The sequence below is a fragment of the Cynocephalus volans genome, chromosome 11, assembly GCF_027409185.1.
Source record: "Cynocephalus volans isolate mCynVol1 chromosome 11, mCynVol1.pri, whole genome shotgun sequence".
NCBI lineage: Eukaryota > Metazoa > Chordata > Mammalia > Dermoptera > Cynocephalidae > Cynocephalus > Cynocephalus volans.
In genome coordinates this window covers 66,882,772-66,894,402 of record NC_084470.1, presented here as the reverse complement: position 1 = coordinate 66,894,402, position 11,631 = coordinate 66,882,772, and the positions used below count along the sequence as shown (strand labels likewise).

The window sequence follows — 11,631 nt, the reverse complement described above, 5'->3', positions numbered from 1 at the left end:
AAATTACTTTCAGTTTATTATTAGTTTCTTCAAAAGTCAAATTGTAAAGTTCCATTTTTTCAAATAGAAGTGACTAAATGCTTTGGGAAACAGTATAAATTGAGAGATTTCCCAATATATGCAAACTTATAAAATCATTATCCCTGTCCTAATTTATTGAAGTGTTCAGTACTCTTATGAAATACTTGACACTATTAAGATTCAGTGCTTACTCTTCACTCAAATATTAAACTTAGTGTTGGTCAATCAGTAAGAGGTCCCTGTGACCTTCCCTACTAATACACAAGTTGATTATACCCCTAGATTAAAAAGTATTCTCAAATAATTATCAAATATGTTGATGGAGGAACTGAAGAGGCATTGTGATTCCTTTCATGGCTCACTAGCAACATCAGGTTTGAGGATAATCCCATTGTCTGTTCTCTGTCCCCTGTCCAGTAAGCTTTTTTTTTTTGGTCCATAATATTCCCATTGTCTTTTGGTTAGCTTCTTGGCTGCTTTTCTCTGATGTAATATCTTAATTTTTTTTTAAAGATTTCAATTTCCATGGATCTTTTTCCCTTTACCTTACATAGTCTCTACTGAAAATAAAAACAAATGAAATATTTTGTCTTAATTTTTCAGAGTATCAGTATCTCATTCAGAGACTTCCAGTTTAGTTCAGTATAGGTACAGAATTATCTCATACATAGTAATTATTTTCAGGACACTTACTGGGATCAAACTTTCTTAAATGTGTAATTTCTGGTTCTTTGTCATGGAGATTTGAAAGTGACTTCTGACTTGTCATTGAAAGCAAGTGCTTATATTATACTCGCTGGTGGCAGGCTGGATGTTTCAATAATGTAAATATCGGTTACTAACTTTGATGGAATGAATATCAAAACTAGATCAAGTGATAAAAGCAAATGGTTGTTATATCTGCTAGTACATTATCTAAAGATCTGAAAAAGGGAAAATTAGTGAAGGGTCTGAGTACCTATTCAGAAGGTTCTATTATGAGTGTGATTGGTAATAATCTATTACCAGGAGTTTACCTTTTCCAAGGAACAACAGAGTAAGTGTTGGGATAGTACCAGCACACCAAGAACTCTTTTCAGACAACATTTATTTATATAATCAGGAAAAAATACTAGCTTTACATTGTTAATCTCATTAAGGTAATCTAAACATTTTACTTTAAAGGCTACATTAATATAAAAATGGAATTAATTAGGACTTGGCTCTAAAATTTACTCTTGAGAGTTAAATTTACTTAAGCTCCAAGTATATTCTTGACATATTTCTTCTAACATGTGTTGTGACATTGTATTCAGATACCTAACTTGTTACCACTACTGGAAGGTTACTTGACTGCTTCTGTGTTACTTTTAGGAAAATATCCTTTTATCTTACAATTATTTCCACAAACCATATAAGATGTTTAAGTGTTTAAATAGCCAAGATTGTGAGAAATGAATAATAAAAGCAATTATCTAGACTCAGGCAAGGAATAATTAAGGTAGCTGTACTAGTGGATGCCTGCTAGGTCATTTATGTGTTAAAGGACAGTAGAGTTAGGTGATTTTTACACTTGTAGTGGTACGCTTGAAATTTTATTGAGCATTGTAGTGGATTGAATTATGTCCCCCCAAAACTCCCTGAAGCTTGAATTGTGTCCCCCAAGTTTTATGTATTAGAAACTTAGCCCCCATTGTGACTGTTAGGATTGTGGGAGATCCTATTATGATAATTGAAAGGTGGAGCGTTAAAGAGGTGATTGGATTGTAGGACCGTGTGGTAGTGAATGGATTAAAAATGGTGGTCAGGGGCGTGGTCCTGAGGGCTTGAAAAGAAGAGGAGAGTCTGTCTCTCTCTGCTCTCTCTGCTTTCACCATCTTGCAATGTGAGACCCTGGGTTGCTGTTGCCACCACCAAATGGACTTTGGACTTCCAACCTCAGAAACTGTAAGCAATAAACTTCATTTTTTTTGTAATTCACCCAGTTCAGTGTACTTTAGTATAAGCTACAAAAACGGACTAATACAGGTGTGTAAGTACTCGGTGGTGTGGAGCTTAGCCCTGCCCTCTGCAGGCAGTGAGCTGGCTCTCAGAACTGACCAGACTTTGGTTACGGTGTTTCTTCATATAGGACATTTTGAGTGCCATTCCACTGATAAGGATGTATTAAGCACAGACTGAGCAAGGTTTACGTCCTGGATGGTTCTGAGGAGGCAAGGGGTAATTTTTTTTTTTTTTTTTTTTAAAGGAGGGGCTGCTTAACATCAAAAAATGGACAAAAGGATTTGAACAGACATTTCTCCAAAGATACATGGATGGTCAGTGAGCACATGAAAAGATGCCCAATATAATTAACCATCAGGGAAATGCAAATCAAAACCGCAATGAGATGTCACTTCACACTAGGATGTCTATAATCAAAAAGATAGTGTGGAGGATGCAAAGAAATTGGAAGTCTCAAATATTGCTGGTGGAAATGCAAGATAGGGCAACTAACTGCTTTTGATAATAGTCTTGCAGTTCTTCAGAAGGTTAAATATGACCCTATAGTGCCACTTCTATGTATATGCCCAAGAGAAATGAAAAGATATATCCACTCAAAAACTTGTACACAAATGTTTATAGCAGCATTATTCACAGAAATCAAAAAGTGGAAACCATCCAAATGTGTATCAGCTGATGAACAGAGAAGTAAAATGTGGTATAATCACAAAAGGGAATATTAGTCATCATAAAAATGCATTTAGTAGTGGTACATGCTACAACATGGAAGAATCTCGAAAACATGCTAAGTGAAAGAAGCCAGTCACAACAGACTGCATAATTATAGTACTCCATTCATATGAAATACCCAGAATATGCAAATTCAGAGAGACAAAGTAGGTAAGTGGTTGCTGGGGGAATGGGGAGTGACAATGAGTGTGGATGGGGTTTCTTTTTAGGATCAGTCCTTGTCAATTGATTTGACACGCAATAACAGAAAAGCCATTAAAGAGGAAAACATCAATTTAGGATTGAAGAGCCAAGGCTCTTCTTCATCCTCATTTCTTCATCCTCATTTAGGATGAAGAAAAAGGATATAAGTCAAGATGCCAAAAGCCAGATTTCTCTAGGTATGTAGTGAAAGGGGTAATGTAATTCCACTATTTACAATAGAATTCTTAATTCTACAGCTTGAACAGAAATATCCTTTCTTGGTTTAAGACATCCAAAACACTATACCTAACCCAGGCCAGTTTTATTTCTAAGTGATTTTATCTCTGAGATACACCATTTCTCCAAACTATTCCAAAGGGGAAATAAAAAGTGATATGCAATAAATTCTTTTAGGAGTGTATATTATTCATCCACTAAAAGCCAACTAAATAAAGCCTATCCAGTTCCCTACTGAGCCATCTTCAATATGGAAAGAACACAAATGGGATGAACTAGAAAAATGCAACCTAGCAGTACTTCCAACATCAACACTCCAGGATAATATCATTAAAGTGAATTACTGGGTAAAATGGACTGTGTTATATAAATACTTTAACATACAATCAACACATAAAATGGACAGAAGATGGAAATTAATGATTTAGTTTGTTTTTAGTGAAGTTTCTCAAGAAAACTTAAAATTAGTAAAAACCTAACACTGACAATATGAACATGGATTTTGACAACCTAGGTATACACCCAAAAGAACTGAAAACAGATGTTCAAACAAAAATATGTACATCTGGCCAGTTAGCTCGGTTAGAGTGCAGCCTTGTAACACCAAAGTCATGGGTTCAGTACCCCTTGCTGGCCAGCCACCAAGGAAAAAAAAAAATGTACAAGAATGTTCCTAGCAGCACTAGCCAAAATAGCCAAAAGATGGAAACAACCCAAATATCTTTTTAAATAAACAAAATGTAGTATATCTCTGCTGTGGAATATTATTCATCTATAAAAAGGAATGAAGTACTGATACATACTACAACATAAATGAACCTTGAAAACATGCTAAGTGAAAAAGCCAGACACAAAAGGTCATATATTATGTGATTGCATTTATATGAAATATCTAAACTAGGTAAATCCATAGAGGCAGGGAATAGGGAGTGACTGCTTAATGGGTATGGGATTTCTTTTTGAGGTGATGAAAATTGTTTTGGAATTAGATGGTTGCACATCATTGGTGAATGTACTCAATACAGCTGAACTGTACACTTTAAAATGGTTAATCTTAAGTGAATTTTATCTTAATGTCATCTCAGAACGCAGTGTTGTTATTCTGAAGTTAGTACTAAAAAATTACCTAATACAGCTCTAATACCTTCTATATTAAAAAGCATGTGCTTTCTCATAAAGTGGGACCACAGAACTTGAATATTCTTCCTATCAGTTAATGATCTTAGAATTGTTTTCTCTCCCATAATGAAATCTAGTGTTTCCTTTAAGTACTATATTGAGCAAAATATAAAATTTTTAAGACATTTTATTGTATTAAAAAAATTAGTGTTGGCCACATTTCAAAGGAAAGATTTTTCCTAATGAGTTGTCATGTGGGTCTTGTGATAAATAAAACAGACTTTTATCTTTCATTAGATACGGATTTTGGATTTGTCCCAATCCAACTACTTTGTAGGGAACCTCTGCCTTGTATTTCATAGCTAGAGAATATGAGATCTAAAGATGTCAATTTTCACCAAAAAGATCTTCTCACAGTAGTGTTCTCTGGATCTTCTCTTCCTTGTATTATGCTCCTCAGAGATCTATCTCCAGACTGAAACCAGCACATTCTGGTGAGATTATACCCTAGTACTCTCAGAAAAGTTACCACCCAGTGAAACTCTTAGAAATTTGAAACAACTGATTTCAGTATTCAGAATTTGAAAAAGAATGCACATTACAGCCAGAAATGATTTGCTTGCTAATGAATCATGAGCTATCAGCATATTTGTTTGCTGCAGTGGCAATGGCATAAGAATTCATTTTAAACAGAATAACATGTTCTACAATATTCTTACTCATTTATAATCAGTATAAAATTTTGGAATGTTAATTCCTACAGCAAGAACTTGTAACATCATGAGATGTGGTTTACCATAGAAAGTTACTAGACTTCCCATATTTTATTAAAATTAAATGTACTAAAATATGAAAATGTAATAGAAAAATTCACCACAAAGATGGCTCTAATTACTTAAACATTTCCGAATAACACTTTATTCTAACTCATGAGTACAAGGAAATTTTGGTATGCTACTTACACAATTTTCTTAGTGTTCCCTACCTTTGGACTCCAATCATTCTAACGTAAATCTCCATATCTGTATACATAGATTTGATCAGAGTATGTGGCACTTGACAATAACATTCCATATCCTATTCTTTTGAAATGCCTGTATACAATCTGATTATACTGTTTAGTCAGCAAATATCAAATTTAAGGATTAAGGACATGAAATGTTTGGTAAGTGCTTCGTTTTTCTGATCAGAGTTCAATCTAGCCAGACATGCTATTAATACAGGACCTGTATGCTTTTTCATGGGCATGAGTAATTATGTCATGTTATAATTTTTCCTTTCAAAATGTTCCTAAACTTTTTGCTGAGAAATTTTTTGTTTTCTTTCAAGTTACTATAAGGGTCCTGTCAACATGTTTTTCTGAAAGCAAACTAAAAACAAATTTTAATAAGAGAAAAATATATTTTGCAAAATAATAAGATTCTGGCTTTAATATATTTTTTATGGATTTGTAAACTGCTGTTAAAATGCTCTCAAAAATGTTATTTAGGAAGGCACAATTCGGTAGCATCAAATTTTCATTTACAGCCTTTTCTAAACAAAATATCAAGAAACTTCCACCTTAATCTTTCCCTTCAAGTACTTTAAGTACCTCAAAGTTCAGTATGAAGTACAGGTAAAACCTTTCATTCTCAAACTTACTAAACTTAAGAGTTAATACATTTGACAGTGAGCAGGATATGAAAGTACTGATTACTTTATCAAAAGAGGACAGTTCTTATCATGTTGGGTTCAGACATTAAAGAATTTGAAACGAGCTTTCCTGACTGTAGAAAATCAGAGCTCTTCTTGAGGTGTGCGGGCTTTTAATACCTAACCTAGGAATTAAATGCAGAAATATGAGATAACATTACAGTTATCCTGAACATCAAAAAAAGCAACAGCTAAAGCATTACAAATAAGGTATGGTGATAACTGAGTTAGTAAAGCTTGGTTACCGCTCTAGGCTAGACACTGATCAGTACAACTGCTTGTAATTTCTAATTTTAAAAACAATTTGGCTTCATATTTAAATTTTCTTTTACAATATATGTTATATATAATGCTGTCCTGTAACTCAAACTATAATGCCCAAATTTATAAAATGAATAGTTTATTTCAGAGATGCTCAAAAGCTCTCCCCCTTTTCCTACTTATAAAAACTGACAATTTCGAAAATACTTCTAGCATAGAAATGCTTAATAGTTCATCCAAAATTTCAAGCCCATATCAGAAGGCAGTTTCTCAAAAAGTAATATATTGTGCTGTATTCCCTAATATCATATGGTCAAATACCCTGTTGATTTGTGAACATTTTTCATGGGCAAGAGTAATTATAAAGACAATGGGATCAAGTTGAATATGATGCTACTCACTTTGAATACTAAATTGTGCTTGCATCCTAAAAATGAAAACGTCCATTTGTAGCATACACTAAAAACTAAAATCCTAAAAATAATAAAAACACCATACTTGTTAGTTGAAAAATGAAGGATCAGGAGCAATAACAATTGGTGATAGTATATTTTAGGCTTTAGTTAAAGCTCTGAAATTGTATTAAATTACTAACCAAATTGAGGTAGAGGTAGACCCTACTGTTATTCCTTCCATGTGTCAAAATTTAGGTCTCTCATCTTAACTTGTATGCATTCCGCCCCCTGCCCCACCCCACCCCACCCCACCCCAATTGTATAAACATGATTCAATTTGGAATGTGTGTTATGAAAGAAAAATTGTAAGATCATTCAAATAGTACTTAAAAAATCACTTGTAAAATGTACACAGTAATTCAATTTTCTTCTTGCTAGTCATAAATATATTTGTTTTTCCTCCAAGTATAGCAAAAAAAAAAAAAAGGGTAGAGAAACTGTATGATACATATACGAACAGTCTCATAATGAAGACATCTGGACAATAACTAGTAAGGTATAACATTTTACCTTAGTGTTTAGTTTTCCTCTTTTGATGGTTAACCATATAAGCTTTGATTTAAAAAAAATTTTCCACTACAATAACTAACTTCCTTTTCAGACTTAAAACAAATTCCATTAAACACAAATCTATTTCCATTTTAAATCACATACAAGTGCTATGTGATCAGAGGGATGGGAAACACTAGGTAAGGCCTGGTGGGTAGTAACTTCTTCATGACTAGGTAATGGAATCACCTGTTCAACCTCTAACGCATTTAAGTCAATGAAAATGTAATCTAGACATCCATGAAAGCCGCCAACGTAATTTGTGTAAGCAGGTTCACCACAAGCACTTTTTAGTTTGAAGAAATGTGTAAGAGACATGTTGCATCTTTCCTCTTCCCCATTGGAAGCCCAGTCTTCATGATCCTCTGGAATGTTGCCATTGATGACAAAATGATACATTCCTGTAGATGGTGTACTATTAAAGTCCCCACAAAATATAATTGGTATGTCAGGATACAGATCACATGAGACATGTCTAATGTGAGCCAGGGCTACTGCCATTTGAATGAGGCGAATGTACCCACCTATGAATATAAAAAAAATTAATGTAAGTACTTTTAAAAGTTGTCTTCAAGTAAAAAAAAAAAAGAGAGAAAAAACCCTCACAAACTAGTTTCTGGGTGACAGTCAAGATAAATATTTGTGTAAAACAGCTTTAGCAACCCTAAGTTGCCATGTTTAAGTCACTTGTAAAAACGAATTAAACATACCTTTTGGATGCCAGTAGAGATGGGTATTAGCAACACATATCTTTTTAGAACAGTCCTTTGTAGACTGAAGAACTGAAACCTAAAATAAAAAGTGCCAAGATTTCATATGGTGTCTGCCAATCTCCTGAATGTTTTTTTAATCTAAGACTGTATGATGAACTGACATTTTATTCCATATCCTTCCCTTAATGAACTAAGATCACAATTATGAAATTTGATCTTTGCTATATGTTTTAGGATATACATGAATAGAATTCAGTGTAGTATATTTTAATAACAGTTCAACATATGAAGCTAGTAGTAAAATATTAAAATTCTGCGTCCCTGAATTCAACCAACCTCAGATTCAATAAACTGCAGATTCAAACAACTGTGGCTTGAAAATTTTTAAAAAATAAATTAATAATACAAGAATAAAAAATAATACAAATTAAAAAATAAAAATAATACAAATTAAAAATAGAGTATAACAACTGTTTACATAGTATTTACATTATATTTAGGTATTATGAGTAATCTAGAGATGATTTAAAGTATACAGGAGGATGTGCATGGGTTATATGCAAATACTAGGATATTCTGTATAAGGGACTTGAGCACTGGTTTTTGGTACTACCAGAGGTCCTGAAACCAACCCACCCTGGATATCCCATGGAGGACTGTAATATGTTCTAGATGACAACACTAAGGTTGGAGACAGTGTTTTCAAGTGGGTAAGCACAAGCTTTGGAGTCAGGCTGACCTAGGTTTGAATACCCATTCTTTCACTTACAGCATTGTGAACTGGAGAGACAATTCTCTAAGCCAGCTTGGTATTGGTAAAGAGACAATACCATTCACCTCATGGAGGACTGTTGTATAGATTCAATTAAATGAGCTTATAAAGAAGTGCATGACACACAGTAGGCGCTCAAAAAAAAAAAAAAGGCAGCTACTGTTCTCACTATGAACAAAATTACTTAAAAACTTTGGATACACAATGCACATGTTTTTTTAAAATGAAGATAGTTTTGTGCTGAGTATCAGTTAACACGCTGCCCAGTGATCATGGTGTATATATAACTGACTGGGTGAGAATCCTAGCTCCCATACTGGGGGGAACTTGGGTAAGTAAACGATCATTTTCCCCCTCATTTATAAAATGGTAAGAATAGCATTTATAAGAATAACATCTATAAAACAGGAATAGCAGATTACTATGAAGATTAAATGAGCCAATGATAAAAAAAAAAACACTAGCTAATATTTAAAATTTAAGAACAGACATTCCATGACTTACGATGGTTACTTTACGATTTTTCTACTTTAGGACGGTTTTATCCGGATGTAACCACATCGTAATTCGAGGAGTTTGTGGATTTAGGATGGCCTGACTTACGATTTTTCTATTCTATCACGGGTTTATCGGGGTAGTAAATGCATTTTTGACTTACCATATTTTCTACTTATTATGGGTTTATTAGGACGTACCCCCACTGTAAGTCGCGGATCATCCGTACTTTAAAACGTTTCAGAACCGTGCTTGGTAAGTAGTAAAAAATATTAGCTATTACCATTATTCTTGTATTTAGCTAGACTGTAAGCACTATGACAGACCCTGTTTGTCTTGTTCAAGGCAATCTGCAGCGTGGCAGGCATATTAAATTAAAGAGGTAAATATTTGCTGAAAGAATGAATGAAGACTAAACTTTGTGCTGAAAATATACGAGGAAACACATCTTTCAATAAAATCTTGATATTTACATATGTTATAACCCCACCACCAGCCCCCGCCTTCCCAGGCCCTTAAAAATTGGCAAGGATGTGAAGATACAGGCGGAAGCTACTTTACCTGAAGGACAGAAGATCTCTGGAGCACCCTCTCCTGCGCAGATGGGTACAAAACTAGTTTCTCCAGCAGTTCTTTGTGAAGTGGGTCGGACTCCAGAGCTTCGTGGAAAGAAATGTCATGCTGGCTAAGGAGGCTGAACTTAGACTTTCGGTAGAAGGTGGCCAGGCCTTCGTGCTGCTTGATTCGAAATAAGCCCTCCAGCCCGAAGGCCTCGAGAGCGGGTACCAAGCTGTCTGAAAACACTGCGCGATCAACCTCCTGCAAACAAATGAGGTCGGCGTTGTAACCTGTGAGTTCCTTCTGGATGAGGTTCTGGCGGTAGTCAACCTCCAGGGCGTAGGGGGCACAGTATGGGTACAGGACCGTACGCGAGAACTCAGTCTGAGCGTACGTGTCTGCCAGGATGTTGTAGGAGACAGTGCGGATGAGAGCGTCCTCTGTAACTTTGTTTGTGTAAAGATGACGGTGGTCAAAAGTGCAGGTGCCAGGCCCAGCCTCCACTGGACACACGCTTTCCAGCTCTCGGCTCGGCCCGAAGCGCTGTCCATTGCCTGGGGTGCAGTGAAGCTTGAGCCGTAGCCCGATGTCGGCATTGGACGGAGTGTAGACGCGCTCGTCCACACCCGTCTTAGTCCAAGTAGAAGAGGGTGAGGAAGGAGACAATGACGAGGGGCCACCGTCCTCTGGATCAGCCGCTCCAGGCTTGGCTTCCTTGTACCATCGGAAGAGGGAGCCGGCGGCATCCCCAAATTCTAGGCTGAGCTTGGGGCACACCGGGAAGCCGGCCATAATGTAGCGCGGCAACTGCAACTCGGTGAAGGCGGGCGGGTTGCGCTCCACCTTGTACTTGACATCGCCGATCTGCAGCACCGCGCCATCCTGCCAGGCGTCCACGTTGAGCACGTCGTCAGCAACTGCCTCCTCTCGGTAGTAGAGTTTCACCACAGGCTCGGAGGCCGCAGCCGGCTCCGGCCCAGGCCCTGCACAGGCCGCGCCGCTGCTCGTGTTCGGCCGGTTCTTCCTGCTCTTCTTGGCTGCGGCTGCCTTAGCGTGGCCCTTGAGAGCGTTGGTAGCGATCCGGCTGAGAACTCGACCCAGCGGCTCGCTCTGGTCGCGCTGCATGTTCTTGTGGCTGCCGTCGGCTAGCGCGAACGACAGGCTCAGCTTGGGCTCGGAGGGCACACAGCGCACTACAGCGCGCTCCATCCCGCCACCCGTCGTCTCAGTCACCGCCTCGGCTCGGCTTCTCTGCTCCACCGCCGTCCGGACCCCACGAAGCGCGGCACGGGCGCCTAGAAGCCTCCACATGAACCCGGTGGCCCAGTGACGGACGAGACCAGCGGCCGAGCCGAGTCCCAGTGTCAAAGAGAGGGGTCGCAGCTGCCGGCTCCAGGACCCATTCAGACCCGGCAACTTCCGGCCGGCGAGGAGCGGGCGCACGGTGCTCCTGCCGCGCACTTTCGGCAGTACTGTTTACCTGCTACTTCTTTCCATAGCCACGCCTGCTTATAATCCCTCATAGCTTAATTTTTATCTTCAACCCGTGTCACAATGAAGGAGAAATGAATAAAATATAGAGGTGCCAGAGGGAAATACTAGACTCCATGTTTTTGTCGAAAGTGCAGGACGGAGGTCGGGGGGAAGGCATGCCAAACCGGAAATGCTGGGGCGGTGTTACCGGTTCGCTCCGCCAAAGGAGGCTGGCTCCTGGACTTTAACTGCGGGGTCTCTGTTCGCTCCGCGGTAGGCTGGGCTGCGCGGGGACGTGGGGAATTCTACACTATTGCCGCCTTGAGTCGGGGCGTGGAAAGTGTTGCTTATTTTCTCTCCACATCTTTGCGGATTCTGCTCTCCCTATTCC

General features: G+C 38.0%; 1 protein-coding gene across 1 annotated transcript; it reads right to left on the bottom strand.

Annotated features, from left to right (window-relative positions):
* Positions 1–7,021: 7,021 nt before the first annotated feature.
* PDE12 (phosphodiesterase 12) lies at positions 7,022–11,281 on the bottom strand. The gene is made up of 3 exons (XM_063115003.1): positions 9,771–11,281; positions 7,940–8,018; positions 7,022–7,753 (listed from the first exon to the last, which is right to left on the bottom strand). The coding sequence occupies exons 1-3, from the start codon at positions 11,076–11,078 to the stop codon at positions 7,311–7,313; spliced, it is 1,830 nt and encodes a 609-aa protein (XP_062971073.1). The 5' UTR covers positions 11,079–11,281; the 3' UTR covers positions 7,022–7,310.
* Between the last annotated feature and the right edge of the window lie 350 nt (positions 11,282–11,631).

What these genes read in the sequence shown, in the direction of transcription:
- PDE12 (XM_063115003.1), bottom strand. Translation starts at nt 11,078, where the DNA reads ATGTGGAGGCTTCTAGGCGCCCGTGCCGCGCTTCGTGGGGTCCGGACG. An exon ending in AGAGATCTTCTGTCCTTCAG is followed by an intron (nt 8,019 to 9,770) that starts GTAAAGTAGCTT and finishes TTTTTATTTTAG; the next exon opens with GTTTCAGTTCTTCAGTCTAC. An exon ending in TCTCTACTGGCATCCAAAAG is followed by an intron (nt 7,754 to 7,939) that starts GTATGTTTAATT and finishes TTATATTCATAG; the next exon opens with GTGGGTACATTCGCCTCATT.